This window comes from Lepidochelys olivacea (genome assembly GCF_965140295.1).
Source record: "Lepidochelys olivacea isolate rLepOli2 genome assembly, chromosome: 10".
NCBI classification, from domain to species: domain Eukaryota; kingdom Metazoa; phylum Chordata; order Testudines; family Cheloniidae; genus Lepidochelys; species Lepidochelys olivacea.
In genome coordinates this window covers 2,625,832-2,642,512 of record NC_140420.1, presented here as the reverse complement: position 1 = coordinate 2,642,512, position 16,681 = coordinate 2,625,832, and the positions used below count along the sequence as shown (strand labels likewise).

The following is a 16,681-nucleotide window of genomic DNA, read 5'->3' as shown; positions in this document are numbered from 1 at the left end:
GGAAGAAAAAATGAAATGCACAAATACAAAATGGGGGAAAACTGGCTAGGTGGCCATGTTGCAGAAAAGGCTCTGGCAGGTAAAGTGGATCACAAATCGAAGATGAGTCAACGATGTGATGTAGTTGTGAGAAAGGCTAATAACACTCTGGGGTGTATTACCAGGAAGGTCATATATAAGGCACAGGAGGTAATTATCCCTCTCTACGCAGCACTGGTGAGCCTTGGCTGGAATACCGTTTCCAATTTCAGGCACCCCATTTTAGGAAAGAGGTGGACAAATTGGAGAAAGTCCAGAGGAGAGCAACAAAAATGATGAAAGATTTGGAAACCGTACCTGTGACGAAAGAACAGGCATGTTTGGTCTTGAGAAAAGCCGACTGAGGGGGACCTGGGAACAGTCTTCCAATCTGTTGAGGGCTGTTCTGAAGAGGAGGGTGATCAATTGTTCTCTATGTTCACGGAAGGTAGAACAAGAAATAATGGGCTTAATCTGTAGGAAGGGAGATTGAGGTTAGATATCAGGAAAATCTTTCTAGCAACAAGGATAGTTAAATACTGTAACAGGCTTCCAAGGGAGGTGGAATCCCCATCACTGGAGGTTTTTAAGAGCTGGTTGGACAAACACCTGTCAGGGATGGTCTAGGTTTACTTGATCCTGCCTCAGTGTGGGGGTCAGGTCTAGATGACCTCTCGAGGTCCCTTCCAGCCCGAAACTTCTCCAATGTTATGATTCTTGCCATTGATTTTAATGGGAGCAGGCTCAGACCCTGCTGGTTTGAACCAGAGACACCAGCCTTCCCATCACTGAGCCGTTCTGTCAGTAGCGTCTGATTTGCCAAGGAGCTGCACGTGCGTTTTCACAGGGCTCGTGAGACCGTGTGAATGATGATTGACGGAGCCCTTCTCCTCTCCCCCGGCTAGGTGCCGTGAGAGCATCCAGCATCTTCCCCATCCTGAGCGTGGCCTTGTTGTTCTTCGGGGGCCTGTGTGTGGCCGCCAGCGAATTCTACAAGAGCAAACACAATGTGATTCTCAGCGCTGGGATCTTCTTTGTCTCCGCAGGTAAGTGCCCGCCCAAGTCACAACTGCTCAGGATTTGCATGGCTCTAGCCCCCCAGGATTAGGGCCCTGTCCTGTGTGCTGCACAGACATATGGTGAGACACAGTCCCTACCCAGGGCACAAAACCTGGGTTTTGCAAACAAGCCGAGGGAGCGAGGAGGATGAGGGGGGGCAGGAACAGGAGTGGGTGGTTGTGTATCTGGTGACAAGCTGCAGGGTACATGGGGGCTATTTAAAGGCATAAATAACCCAGACACACTGTTTCTGCTGGCCATCGGCCTGGCCGTTGTTGGTGGGCAATTACAGAGGCTTTGCAGTAGAAGTGGGCCTTCAGGAGGGGTCTGAAGGAGGAGGAGATTGCTGCTTTACTTGTCTGTTCGGGCAGGGGGTCCATGGGTAGGGGGTGCCCACGGAAACTGAACTCCCCTCTTGCCCCGAGGGCAGGGCTGGATGTTCCTGTCCGGCTCTGCTTCTCTCCGTATACCCACAGAGCTCCTGGGAATTAAGGGCTGGATACGCTCAGACCTCAGCAAGGTCATTGGCCCCACAGCAGGTGCAGATTAAGTGTCACACCAGTATCACCGTGTCCCCAAGCAGACTCATACCGGGGTGCCTCCGCCCTGACAAGAAGCAACCCCTCCTAGTGAGAGGGGAATGGCCTCTCGGCCGAGGCAGCCAGCAAGGGGGCTTGTTAATGGGTTTTTCAGTGAGGTCACCATCAGATGTCATGCAGCAACCTTGGCTCACTACTGGCCTTGTCTAGATTTGAACCATTGAAGCAGAGGTGAGAGACTCTGTGTCTCCATTCCCCTCGTGTCCCTTATGGAAAAGCCCTAAAGCAGCTGGTGGAGATTAAACCAATAGGGTTCTTTAGCAATCAAATAGGGTTCTGTAGAAATTCCCCTATACATTTATCACACTTAGCTGTGAATGATCATCTCTCTGGGGCTGGTTTTTTAACCTATCCATAGAGCTCTAGAACAGACTTTAAAAACATACCCAAAGAATCTCAGTCTCCCTGCAGGTCTCTAGGACTCTTCCCATGAGGCTTCCCTCATCTTTCAGGCTGGTTGGTACAGCACAGACGAAATTTTCCACAGCTCTTAGCCCCCCTCCCCCCGCAGGGTAAGTCTACGCTGCAAAGAGGAACCCACGGCACCAAGTCCCAGAGTCCAAGTCAATGGATTCAGGCTCATGCTCTGGGGCTAAAAATAGCCATGTATGTGTTCCCACATGGGCTGGAACCTGTGCTCTGAGAGCCCTTCCCCCCGGGGCTCCGGCAGGCCCGAGTGGAAACCTGCATGCTGCTGGTTTTAATCCTGCGGCCCAAGCCCCACAAGCCCAAGTCAGCTGAGCTGAGCTCTGAGACTCTGCACCCCAGGGCTTTCTTCGCAGAGTGGACATCCCCTCCGGCCAGATTTCCAAAGAGCTCAGCTCCCAGCTGGGCACCAAAGCAGCCAGATTTTCAGAAGGGATCAGCGTGCTAGGGGCTGAGCTCAGGGTCACCACGGGCGTGGCTGGGGGGCTGAGCTCTGGGTCACCACAGGCGCGGCTAGGGGCTGAGCTCTGGGTCACCACAGGGCCAGGCGAGGCTGGGGTCTGAGCTCTGGGTCACCATGGGGCCAGGCGCGGAGCTCTGGGTCACCACGGGGCCGGGCGCGGCTAGGGACTGAGCTCCCGCTGTGACTGCTGAGCGCTGGGAAATGTGGGCACCAGGCAGGTGGGCAGTTGTAATCTTCAGAGGCAAACGAGGCACTTTTGCACAGCGTGTCCTTGGGGTGACTCATTTCTGGGTGTTTCCCGACACTTCAGCTGATTATTTTATAACGACATCTTAGTCTCAAGGAAGTTTTGTTTTGTTTCTTCCCCCAAAGAGACGAATCAGTTTCCTTCCTTTGGCTGACAGGCGCGTGTGATGTAGATGAGAAACCAACCGACAGAACCGAATCGAAACCGGCTTGAGCTAGCAACATTGAACGTAGCCGCATAGCCCAGGGCAGCTCACGTGGCACTTGGGCTAGCTACCCAAGTATGTACTAAGAGGTTCAAGGCAGGTCCATTCTCGGGCAGCCAGCCCAAGCCCCCACGTGTACTACCCCCCCCACCCAGCTGCACTGTAAACGTGCCCTGTGGCTGGCCCCTATTATGGAAAACGGGCCCACTAGAAGGAACTCCCAGAAGCTTCCCAGGGTTCCCTGCTTCCCCTCAAGGAGGCAGCCCCCAGGGAGCAGACGTTGACTCTTAGGGTCTTAGCCAGAATCAAGAAATCAAGAGGCACAGGAAAATAAACAAACACACCTGCCACCAGTCCCAGTCTTCTGGATTTGGGACAGGCCTGAGCCTGAACACCAGAGACCAGAAATAAACATAAGAGCAGGGGAAGTTGACCATCCCCTCCATGCTTGGTGTTTGTGGTGTTCATCCACGCTGTGAAATGCTCCAGCCCCAGAGGCAGCCACCCTCCCTAGAAGACGGAACGAACGAGGCTTTCACCCAGGGCTGCCTGGTGTCTGACTAGTGGTGGGTCCAGGTGAAAATTCCATTTTGTGACAACGTTTGAGGTTTCTAGACTTGTTTTCATTCCACCTCAGACGCTTTCACAAAACGGAATTGTGTCAAGACCTCCCTTTCCGGAGAGTAAGGGTCCGGCTGGGGTGTCGTCTCGCTCTCATCATCTCGGCACGTGACCAGGGAGCCTGCACCTCAGAAACCTCCCGTCGAAAACTTGTTAAAACTGCTACGTCTCCACAAAATGTTTTGGCTTTGTCGGAAATACACGTCGTCGAAAACATTCTGAGCCTCTGACCTGCTCTGAATGGGTTAGAGATGTTTTATTAGCCCAGCGACCCATCCTTCCTTCTCTGTCTCTCTCTCTCAGGTCTCAGTAACATAATCGGGATTATAGTGTATATCTCTGCGAACGCTGGGGACCCGGGGCAGAGCGACTCCAAGAAGAGCTACTCGTACGGCTGGTCTTTTTACTTTGGCGCCTTGTCCTTCATCATCGCCGAGATGGTGGGGGTGATTGCTGTGCACATGTACATCGAGAAGCACCGCCAGATCCGCGCCAAGTCCCACTCCGAGCTCCTGAAGAAGTCGGCCTTCTCTCGCCTCCCCACCTACCGGTACCGGTTCCGCAGGCGATCCAGCTCCCGCTCCACGGAGCCCAGGTCCAGGGATCTGTCTCCTGTCAGCAAAGGGTTCGGCACCATCCCCTCCACCGACATCTCCATGTTCACCCTCTCCAGGGATCCTTCCAAGGTGACCATAGGGACACTGCTCAACTCGGAGCGGGATCACACTTTTTTACAGGTCCATAACTCCATCCCCAAAGAGTTCAAGGAGTCATTGCACAACAACCCAGCCAACAGACGAACCACACCTGTCTGAGCCAGCTCCTCCCCACGCCGCCTCAGGCGCTGTGCCAACCAGGGAAGTAGAGGGAGGCGTTTTGTCTGGCTGCATGACATGATCCTTGTGATGGTGTTACCAGTGAAGCTCCATTTTTAAAGAACAAACCCAAATGGCTCTCAGCCCCACCCCACCCTTTAAATGCCACTTGCCAGGCCAGGTCACTGTGTTTATGGTTGAACTGTGTTTGGGCCCCAGAATCCCACCCCTTTTCCTTCTGTGGTTGGAAAGGGACATTGGCTTTGCTGTGACTTGCTGGGAGCAAGGCCCCTGAGGATTGGCAGGGTGGTTTCGAGTGGCCTCTGGGACAGCGACTTCTCAAAGTCACCATTGTTCATGTTGATCATAACGATCACAGTGTTACCTTCACTGTATGTCCCAATGGCAACATTGGAGACAGCCTTGTTTGTGAGAACCATTAACCCGATAGTTACATTTATGCGAAATTGCCTAGAAGTTCAGGGTATGAAGCTCTGAGTCGGCTAATGTAATGAGCGCTCACGTGGTTAAAATATTTTGCCTTGTTGTAATGGATAGAGCGCTTGGGTCTGGGTTTCCTTCTGGCATTTCGTGCATGCATTAAATAGCTTGGAATCCAATTTCTTCATGTTGGGTTGGAAGAAACATCCTTTCCGTAATTTTCTGTGGTTTTGGAAGGGCTTGGGGGGTGGGGGGGGCGCACAGGGGAGGCAGAGTGTGTTCCATTCAGATCATGTAAATGGACTAAGAAGCAGATTCCCTCCAATGACTAGTAGCGACTAGACTGCATTTGATTACCCGCTGATGTTAAACTGAAAGAAATAGCTCCCTGAAATTGACACACACACGCACAAGTGACTGTGTGGGCACAATTAAGGAGGGGATGTTTGGCCTAGTCTTGTTTTAGAAGCTGGGTTTGCATCGGAGCCTCTGGCAGTGATCCGCGTGTCACTGGTTTATGAGTCTGTAATGAAGAATGTTTCAATTGACTGGGAGATTAAAGAGAAAAGTAACAATAAAAGTTTGGCGAATCACTTACTTGGCTAAATGAGCAACTCACTCTCACGCTGCTATGAACAGCTGGGAAATGGTGAAATGTGTCAAACAAAGCACGTTACAGTACAGCCTCGTACTTTCCTATCCGCACTCTGACAAGGTGCAGCACAGGAAAGCAAAGGACCAGGCGTGTTCTGTGATGCAGAAACACTGCTCAGCAGCAGGTAAGTCAGCTTTGCCACCCCAGGATGTGCACCCTCAGCTCTTCCAAGCCAAGCCCGGTGCTAAGCCTGCTCAGGGCTTGGATGTGAGCCCACTGCATAGGTGGTGTTGGTGAGCTAGTACCTATCAGCAGGTGGCTTCCTGCCCGGGGCCGGGGCCTAGCTGTGTAGCTGCAGGTGCTGTACTTCACACGAGGGTTAAATCTGAGGTGGTGACCTTTTCTCATCAGGAAAGAGCCCAAGACCCTTTTTGACAAGAGAAGGGATTTTAATCATGGCAACCTGGCCAAACTCCATCACATGCCACCTCCTTATGTTCCCCTGCAGTTACAATTAAATGATCACATCTTGCTCTGCGCTGTTCTGCAGTGTGCCATGCACTGTTCAACACCTGCCTTGTGCTGCCAAAGAGGTGGCTGCATTTCAGTGATGGGTGTAACAAACTCTGTACATACACAGTCTACAGCGTGCTTTGAGTGTCCTATGGAGCAGAAGCCACGATAGGGAAGTAAGATTTATTCGGAAGGAGTGAAGAACTGCACACTGAGGTATTTCTTTAGCAAATCCCTGTCAGGCATAGCTTCTGAGCATTTGCTCCTGGCTCCTCTCAGTGGCTGAAGAAGCACTGTACACGAAATAGATACACTACCCTGGCATGGCTGCTTCTGTGCAGCTGTGCTTGTCTGACCCTTGGCGTGAGTGCTGGGGCTCTCTGTACTCACACAAAGCATGAGTTCTCTCTATGCCACCAGGTGGTCTCAGGGCATCCCCCTCCATTCCATCCTAGGGAGCCCCCACCCTTTTTATGAGGAGATTACAAATTTGGTTGATAAAGCTAATAGTGTTGACAGAACATACTTAGACATCCGTAAGGGGTTTGACTTGGTATCGCATGACAGTTTGATTAAAAAACTAGAATGATCTAAAATTAACACGGCACACATTAAACAGATTAAAAGCTGCCTAATTGATAGGTCTCAAAATGTAACTGTAAACGGGGAATGATCATTCCATGGTTGTGTTTCCAGAGGGATCCTGGGTGGCTCTGTTCTATTTAACATTTTTATCAGTGAGTGGGAAGGAAACATAAAATCATTACTGATAAAGTTTGCAGATGATGCAAAGATGCGGGGAGTGGTAAATAATGAAGAGGACAGGTCACTGATACCAGCAACCTGGATCACTTGGTAAGCTGGACACAAGCAAACAATATGCGTTTTAATACAGCTAACTGTAAACGTAGACATCTAGGAACGAAGACTGCAGCCATACTTCCAGGATGGGAGGGGCTCTATCCCAGAAAGCAGTGACTTGGAAAACGACTGAGGTCCGGGGGGGGAGGGGGAGGGCGCAGGGAGTTGATAGCTCAACGTGAGCTCCCAGTGTAATGCTGTGCCCAAAAGAGCTAATGCGATCCTGAGATGCAGAAATGGGAATCTCGTGTAGGAGTAGAGAGATTATTTTACCGTTATATTGAGCCCCGGTGTGACTGTTGCTGGAATCCTATGGCCCGTTCTGGTGTTAACAATGAAAGAGGATAAATAGGTGAGTGTTCAGAGAAGAGGCACAAGACTGAGTAAAGAACTGGAAAGCATGCCTAATAGTGAGAGACTCCAGGAGCTCAGTCTACTTAACTGAAAGAAAAGGTTAAGGAGTGATGTGATTACAAGTACCTCCATGAGGAACAAATATTGATTTATGGGCTTCCATCTACTAGGGAAAGGTCTAACGAGATCCAATGGCTGGAAGCTGAAGCTAGACAAATTCAGACTGGAAAAAAGGTATACGTTTTTAACAGTGAGAGTAATTCAGCATTGAAACAATTTACCAGGGGGTCGTGCTAGATTCTCCATCACTGACAATTTTTAAATCAAGATTGGCAGGTTTTCTAACAGATCTGCTCTAGGGATTATTTTGAGGATGTTCCATGCCTGTACTATTCAGGAGGTCAGACTAGATGATCACAATGGTCTCTTCTGGCCTGAGAATCTAGCCTCCCCTTGCCATTGTCCTCCTCCTCCTCCTCCAGCTGGCAGAGAGGTTGGCCAGCTGATTATGGGGAAGCCATGCCTAAGTAAACTGGCTGTTCCCCCAGACTTTCAGTTCCATGGCTCTTGCGGTCACTACTAGGCTGAGCTGGGATGAATTATTCATTTAGTGAATGTCACCGTGTTCTCTGCAGGCCAATTGACCATCATCAGCTCGAATTGTATGGAAATGATTTGCTATTGAAAATCATTCTAAATGTCCCGGGACTCCTGGGCTGCATCGAGAAAGCAGGCATCTTCCAGCTCTGGATCTGACCTAGAGCCAGTGTGAGGCGGGCTGGTGTTCCTGCAAATGGGAGTTGAAATGTGGACGGAGACATCCCCAGTAAGAACTTGATGTGTGTAAGCCCAGCACATGGCTCTGGGAGCCTATTAACAAAATAATAATAATTCATGCCTAATGCTTTTCATCTACAGCTACGTCTACACATACCGGTGGCATGTACAGTCCAGACACCACCTGCCCAGCTAGCCCAGATATAAGTAGCAGTGGAGACAGACCCGGTTTGGGTGGCGAGAGTAGAGAGTACTCTCCGTGCCTGAACCTTCAGGGCACATGCCCTGTGCAGCGCTCTGCTGCCCCAAGCAGTGCCACCTCGGTCTACGCTGCTATTGTTAGCAGTGTAGTGTCCTGCTGCCAGAGCCTCTCCTGGCCACGGTGAAAGGCTTGCACCCTGGGGCACTGCCGGAGCCTTTCCCCACTGCCTCCCCGCTGCCGGAGCCTTTCCCTGCCCAGGGTAGCTACACCAATCATCCCTGCCCTCTATGCGCTGCTGGAAGTGTAGACGGAGCCTGAGGCTCTCAACGTGTGCCCCAAGCTTTAACTGTAAAAGTCCCCCGGCCCCTTGTGAGACAGGTGTCACACCTAGCTTCCACTGAGGCATGGGAAGGGTAAGTGACTTGCCAAGGTCACTCAGCAAGTCAGTGGCAGAGCTGCCAATCCCCTGTGCTGACCACTGGACTCACTGCTGTGGAGACTCAGGAAAGCAACAGGGCAGGGACCTGTTTAGACCAGGAGTCTCCCCAGCCCAGCATTGCTCCCTCTCGTGCTGAACACCTGTCACCTGCTCCTCCGGCTCCAACTTTGGGGCATTTAGTCAGGGTATAGGTAATGAACATCTTCCCCCTACGCATCACTGCCCCAGCAAGCAACCCCCATCTGCCCACCACAGAAATATACGTAGGGTCAACGACTCAATCACTGCACACAAGTTTGCTCCTTTAACCCAAAGTGGCCAAATGCAGAGTCTGAAGCCCCAGCATATACCCAGCCGCTGCTCTCGCTGTTCTGGCCTGTCTGGATTCCTCCGTCTCCAGTTCATGGTCCCCTGGCAGCAGAGGCCATGGTGCCTATGCTTGCTCATTCCATCTGATGGCAGAAGGAATGCCTTGATTTTCATTGCTGGTGAACTCAGCCACTGAGCGATGTCCATTTACCTGCCAAGGACGATGCATGACAGAGGACTGATTGCAGCTGTGCGGGTTTCCTTTGGCTTTATAGCATGGGCATAAATGTATGCTGCGAAAAAAGCATAGCTCCTTGCCACTGATGGTCTGGCCCTAGATGTCAGCATGCAGATGCTTTACCCAGCTTGAACAGCTACAAAGCAGAACTAGAACAGGGCATTGCCTGCTCTAAGGTCAGGCCAAAACGCCATTTTTTTCCTAAAAAGTGCCAGGTCAGGGCGGCCCTGGGACATCCAGTCTGTCCAGGGGCAGGGTAGGGGACTGAATACCCCCAGGCACTCCTGGCCTGGTTCCTTTGCAGAGGAAATGCCACGTTTGTATGCAATTGCAAAATCAGCAGAGACCAATTTTCCTGGCTTCACTTTATCCGCTGCATTTGACAGAGACAAACACCTACAAGATCTCTATCAAGCATTCTTACAACTACAATACCCACCTGCGGAAGTGAAGAAACAGATTGATAGAGCCAGAAGAGTTCCCAGAAGTCACCTACTACAGGACAGGCCTAACAAAGAAAATAACAGAACGCCACCAGCCGTCACCTTCAGCCCCCAACTAAAACCCCTCCAATGCATTATTAAGGATCTACAACCTATCCTGAAGGATGACCCAACACTCTCACAGATCTTGGGAGACAGGCCAGTCCTTGCCTACAGACAGCCCCCCAACCTGAAGCAAATACTCACCAACAACCACATACCACACAACAGAACCACTAACCCAGGAACCTATCCTTGCATCAAAGCCCATTGCCAACTGTGTCCACATATCTATTCATGGGACACCATCACACGGCCTAATCACATCAGCCACACTATCAGAGGCTCGTTCACCTGCACATCCACCAATGTGATATATGCCATCATGTGCCAGCAATGCCCCTCTGCCATGTACATTGGTCAAACTGGACAGTCTCTATGTAAAAGAATAAATGGACACAAATCAGATGTCAAGAATTATAACATTCATAAACCAGCCGGAGAACACTTCAATCTCTCTGGTCACGCAGTTACAGACATGAAGGTCGCTATCTTACAACAAAAAAACTTCAAATCCAGACTCCAGCGAGAAACTGCTGAATTGGAATTCATTTGCAAATTGGATACTATTAATTTAGGCTTAAATAGAGAGTGGGAGTGGCTAAGTCATTATGCAAGGTAGCCTATTTCCCCTTGTTTTTTCCTACCCCCCCCCCCAGACATTCTGGTTAAACTTGGATTTATGCTGGAAATGGCCCACCTTGATTATCATACACATTGTAAGGAGAGTGGTCAGTTTGGATGAGCTATTACCAGCAGGAGAGTGAGTTTGTGTGTGTGTGGCGGGGGAGTGAGTGAGAAGACCTGGATTTGTGCTGGAAATGACCCACCTTGATTATCGTGCACATTGTGGGGAGAGTGGTCGCTTTGGATGGGCTGTTACCAGCAGGAGAGTGAGTTTGTGTGTGTGGCTTTTGGAAGGGGGGGGTAGGGGTGAGAAAACCTGGATTTGTGCTGGAAATGGCCCACCTTGATTATCATACACATTGTAAGGAGAGTGATCCCTTTAGATAAGCTATTACCAGCAGGAGAGTGGGGTGGGAGGAGGTATTGTTTCATGGTCTCTGTATATATAATGTCTTCTGCAGTTTCAACAGTATGCATCCGATGAAGTGAGCTGTAGCTCACGAAAGCTTATGCTCAAATAAATTGGTTAGTCTCTAAGGTGTCACAAGTACTCCTTTTCTTATTGCTGGGCTTAGAAGTCAGCATTAGAGAGGGCCTCCTCTGAGCTGCCTTTGAAGGGAAGTGCTGGCTGCCTGCACAATGTGACAAGCTACAGGAAGGCGAGGACTGACAAAAAAAATTTAGTTGTTAAATGACAGGGCTTGTGTATGTAGCCAGAGAACGCGTTCGAAATGATCAGCCACCTTTTCTCGCTGGAGCAGAGCTCTCCTGATGGAAGCAGTTTCCAAGCAGCTGGCCTCACAGTTTGTCATGTCACTTAACTGAAATCTCATTTAACCTTCTCACAAGCACGGTAGGCCTGCTGGAGGGACTTTGTCTCGGGGGTCTACAGGGCTTGATTAGGCAGCTTGGAGATTGTGGATCACAGATGGAATGTTGTCAATAGCATTCTGGGGAGTATTAACAGGAGGGTCACCTGTAAGACACGGGAGGTAGTTGTCCCGCGCAGCTCAGCAGTGGAGTACTGTGTCCAAATCTGGATGCCGCATTTTAGGTGCGATGTGGACAAATTGGAAAGAGTCCAGAGGAAAGCAACAAAAATGAGAAAAGGTTTAAAAAACCTGATCTGTGAGGAAAGTTTAAAAAAAACTGGCCATGTTTAGTCTTGAGCAAAGAAGACTACGCTGGGGACCTGATAACAGTTGTCAAATATCTTAAGGGCTGTTTTAGAGAAGACAGCGATCAATTGTTCTCCATGTCCACTGAGAGTAGGACAACAAGTAAAGGGCTTAATCAGAAGCAAGGGGGAGTTAGGTTAGCTATTAGGAAAAACTTCTTCTAATTACAAGCCTAGGTAAGCTTTGGAATAGGCTTCCAAGGCAGGTTGTAAAATCCCCATCCTTGGAGGATTTTTAAAAACAGGTTAGACAAACACCTGTCAGGGATGGTCTAGGTTGACTAGGTCCTGCTGCAGCACCAGGGGCTGGACCCGATGACTTCTTGAGGTCCCTTCCAGCCCTAAATTTCTATTATTCTATTAATCACAGATAATGTGGAGGAAGGGGAACTGTTCCATTTACTTTCCTGCTTTGTTAACATTAGAACATTGGTTTTCAACCTTTTTTCATTTGCAGACCCCTAGAAAATTTTGAATCAAGGTGCAGACTCCTTTGGACATCTTAGACTGTCTGTGGACCCCCTTAGGGGCTGCGGACCACAGGAAAATGGATCAGATGTGATGTCTGGCTTGCATGTCCTTTGTAATCTCTGTCAGTACCTCACAGTCAAATTAAGAATGTGCTTTTACAGGACACTTCCTCCCTTGCATTCTCCCAGTCTAGCTAGAAACAAAAGGCCAGATCCCCAGCATTATCCTCCCGCTGCTGAAGTCAATGTTACTAGATCGCACGCCCTGGTTCTCATGGGTGACTTTAATTTTCCTGATATCTGCTGGGAGAGCAATACAGCGGTGCATAGACAATCCAGGAAGTTGTTGGAAAGCATAGGGGACAATTTCCTCATGCAAGTGCTAGAGGAGCCAACTGGGGGGGAGCTTTTCTTGACCTGCTGCTCACAAACCGGGAAGAATTAGTAGAGGAAGCAAAAGTGGATGGGAATCTGGGAGGCAGTGACCATGAGTTGGTTGAGTTCAGGATCCTGACACAGGGAAGAAAGGTAAGCAGCAGGATACGGACCCTGGACTTCAGGAAAGCAGACTTCGACTCCCTCAGGGAATGGATGGATAGGATCCCCTGGGGGACTAACTTGAAGGGGAAAGGAGTCCAGGAGAGCTGGCTGTATTTCAAGGAATCCCTGTTGAGGTTACAGGGACAAACCATCCCGATGTGTCGAAAGAATAGTAAATATGGCAGGCAACCAGCTTGGCTTAACGGTGAAATCCTAGCGGATCTTAAACATAAAAAAGAAGCTTACAAGAAGTGGAAGGTTGGACATATGACCAGGGAAGAGTATAAAAATATTGCTCGGGCATGTAGGAATGAAATCAGGAGGGCCAAATCGCACCTGGAGCTGCAGCTAGCGAGAGATGTTAAGAGTAACAAGAAAGGTTTCTTCAGGTATGTTGGCAACAAGAAGAAAGCCAAGGAAAGTATGGGCCCCTTACTGAATGAGGGAGGCAACCTAGTGACAGAGGATGTGGAAAAAGCTAATGTATTCAATGCTTTTTTTGCCTCTGTCTTCACTAACAAGGTCAGCTCCCAGACTGCTGCGCTGGGCATCACAACATGGGGAATAGATGGCCAGCCCTCTGTGGAGAAAGAGGTGGTTAGGGACTATTTAGAAAAGCTGGCCGTGCACAAGTCCATGGGGCCGGACGAGTTGCATCCGAGAGTGCTAAAGGAACTGGCGGCTGTGATTGCAGAGCCATTGGCCATTATCTTTGAAAACTCGTGGCGAATGGGGGAAGTCCCGGATGACTGGACAAAGGCTAATGTAGTGCCCATCTTTAAAAAAGGGAAGAAGGAAGATCCTGGGAACTACAGGCCAGTCAGCCTCACTTCAGTTCCAGGAAAAATCATGGAGCAGGTCCTCAAAGAATCAATCCTGAAGCACTTACATGAGAGGAAAGTGATCAGGAACAGTCAGCATGGATTCACCAAGGGAAGGTCATGCCTGACTAATCTAATCGCCTTCTATGATGAGATTACTGGTTCTGTGGATGAAGGGAAAGCAGTGGATGTATTATTTCTTGACTTTAGCAAAGCTTTTGACACTGTCTCCCACAGTATTCTTGTCAGCAAGTTAAAGAAGTACAGGCTGGATGAATGCACTATAAGGTGGGTAGAAAGTTGGCTAGATTGTCGGGCTCAACGGGTAGTGATCAATGGCTCCATGTCTAGTTGGCAGCCGGTGTCAAGTGGAGTGCCCCAGGGGTCGGTCCTGGGGCCGGTTTTGTTCAATATCTTCATAAATGATCTGGAGGATGGTGTGGATTGCACTCTCAGCAAATTTGCGGATGACACTAAACTGGGAGGAGTGGTAGATACGCTGGAGGGCAGGGATAGGATACAGAGGGACCTGGACAAATTGGAGGATTGGGCCAAAAGAAATCTGATGAGGTTCAATGAGGATAAGTGCAGGGTCCTGCACTTAGGACGGAAGAACCCAATGCACAGCTACAGACTAGGGACCGAATGACTAGGCAGCAGTTCTGTGGAAAAAGACCTAGGGGTGACAGTGGACGAGAAGCTGGATATGAGTCAGCAGTGTGCCCTTGTTGCCAAGAAGGCCAATGGCATTTTGGGATGTATAAGTAGGGGCATAGCGAGCAGAGAAATGAGCAGGCTGAGGGAACTGGGATTGTTTAGTCTGCAGAAGAGAAGAATGAGGGGGGATTTGATAGCTGCTTTCAACTACCTGAGAGGTGGTTCCAGAGAGGATGGTTCTAGACTATTCTCAGTGGTAGAAGAGGACAGGACAAGGAGTAATGGTCTCAAGTTGCAGTGGGGGAGGTTTAGGTTGGATATTAGGAAAAACTTTTTCACTAGGAGGGTGGTGAAACACTGGAATGCATTGCCTAGGGAGGTGGTGGAATCTCCTTCCTTAGAAGTTTTTAAGGTCAGGCTTGACAAAGCCCTGGCTGGGATGATTTAATTGGGGATTGGTCCTGCTTTTGAGCAGGGGGTTGGACTAGATGACCTCCTGAGGTCCCTTCCAACCCTGATATTCTATGATTCTATGATTCTATGAATGTACACCAGCTGGGGCTCTTGCCAATTGATGTTATTGTCTAAAGGCTAAACTCTTCTCCTAGACTAACCACAGCCCCTTCTCATTGATGTACAGGACACCAGAAGATACTGCTCATTTCCAGCCTTAGGAACTGGTCCCTAAGCCGCTTGCTCACAAGAGAGAAGTGTGGGGGTGCTAGAAAGGCTAGGACTTGAAACAGAAGCAGGCATGTCTCTTTCCTAACTCCTCACCTTTTAGGTTGTTCTGAGGGGATGGACTCAGTTAATCATGTGATGACAGCTCTGGTTATTTGGCTTGTCCAGTCAGATTTCTCCCTGTTAGCACCCCAAGTGTTGCAGAATGCTTGTGTGGTTTTGTTCAGCAGCTCACGGAAACAAAAGATGGAAAATCTGATGAGGCCAGCTGGTTCCACTCTCTGGTCCCTACTTTGCATTTTGTAATGTTCTGTCCAGGGTTAGCTTTCAACGTCTCCAGCAAATGAGCCTCCGCCCTTCCCCTGGGAGACTGTGCTGCTCCTCACAGGGTTTGTTCCCAGTAAATTTCCCCTGATATTGAACCTAATTTTTCCTTTCTTTAATTCCCTCTGGTGACCCCTGTGTTCCACACGACAGAATTACTCTGCTTGCTGCTCACAGCCTTCAGACTCATGCAGAAATTGTCTCCTGTGCCTCTCTAGGCATCAGTTAGCCAAGTGGACACATTCAGCTTTGAGTTGTTCCCCAACCTCTCCAGCCCCGCGTGACTTTTGCTATTCTTCTCTCACTCTCTCTGTGGTATCTCAGGATCTTTTTAAGAGCAGGCCTTCCTTTTCCTGGTTAATTCACACCCATTCCATCTCCACAGCCTGGATTTCAGATCTGGGGTGAAATCCTGGCTCACCGACGTGGCAAAGGAAACTTGTGCACATAAGAGTTGGATGAAGAGTCAACAAACTGCCCTCCCAGTGAGAAATCCACATGAATTGCCACTCATGCACCTGTGTCCCACTTGACTGATTTGAAAATTCAAACCCATTCTTGGCATCTACAGAGCACAATTGTCCTTTGGTGTAGAGCCCAGACGGTTGGGAGAACAGGACAATGTTTTTTATGTGCAACCAGCTCCATAGGAATCTGATTCTAAGGATGTATTTTACTTAGGCTGCTGAGTGTTGCTATGTTCAGAGAGCACTGGTTAGCAGTTCATTGTTAGCGCTGCATACAGAAGAGTCCCTCGAAGAGCTATTCAAACAATCTAAAGAGAGGGAAGTTTTTACAATAAAAGATCATGATTACAAGTGGCTTTAGACTGTGTAAAGATTTTTTTGTCTTCATTAAGGTTTATTTGCTACCATTGCAATGATTTTTTTGTGTAAGAAGAACTATTCAGATGCTAATTAGGCCTCTTAATTGCAGTAGTCACTGATTGCATGTATTAAAAACAGTTGAAGAAGTGTAGCGATTAGATCTTGGGGAAATATTTAAAAACAAAGGAGTGAAAAGACTTACAGTGAAAAAAGACACAGAAGAAGGAAGCATCTTAATTTACCTGCCATGTAATATCCGTCTGAGGACAGAGGCGTTGCACAACTTCTTGCATTGGGTGGTTGGTTATGTAACACCTAAGGAACTCTTACATTATTTATTTATTTCAGTTTACACAGACACCGATCTTAGCTCCTCATGCACTTGACAAATATTTAAGATTCTATCCTTATCAATTATAAATCCACAATTTTGCACAAGGAAAGTCATTATGCTTAAATATAAACTGCTTATGAAAAAAATTTTCTTCAGCCTTTGAGAGTCTGTAATGGGGGTGGGTTTTGTGACAAGGGGATTTCCAAGGGACAGGAATGGCCTGTGGAAGAGCTGGTTACACAGAGGCTGAAGTCAAGAGTGGGGGTGGAAACCCTTGTGCTAAACTAAAAGGTCCTTCATTTGGGATAACCACAACTGGGCGCCATTGTGAGCTTCACTGCCAGGGGAAGTTGACCTAAAGTACGGTACTAAATTACATCGATTGCAGCAGCACCGATTCAGCTCCGTGGTGAAGACAAGCCCTCAGACATGGAGTTGCCATAATGATCACAGCATGAGACTGCTGAGGTGGTTGACACACTTGGCCCATGTAAGGCGG

At 48.9% G+C, this 16,681-nt stretch overlaps 1 protein-coding gene across 3 annotated transcripts in view; it reads left to right on the top strand.

The window, feature by feature from the left end:
• The window catches only part of CACNG3 (calcium voltage-gated channel auxiliary subunit gamma 3), a 70,157-nt gene extending 64,666 nt beyond the window's left edge, over positions 1 to 5,491 (top strand). For all 3 annotated transcript variants that reach the window (XM_084641791.1, XM_084641792.1, XM_084641790.1), the window contains 2 exons: positions 924 to 1,064; positions 3,942 to 5,491. In XM_084641791.1, the coding sequence (XP_084497917.1) occupies positions 924 to 1,064; positions 3,942 to 4,453 (653 nt within the window). In that variant the 3' untranslated portion in view covers positions 4,454 to 5,491. The remainder of the gene's footprint in view (positions 1 to 923; positions 1,065 to 3,941) is intronic.
• Positions 5,492 to 16,681: the final 11,190 nt, after the last annotated feature.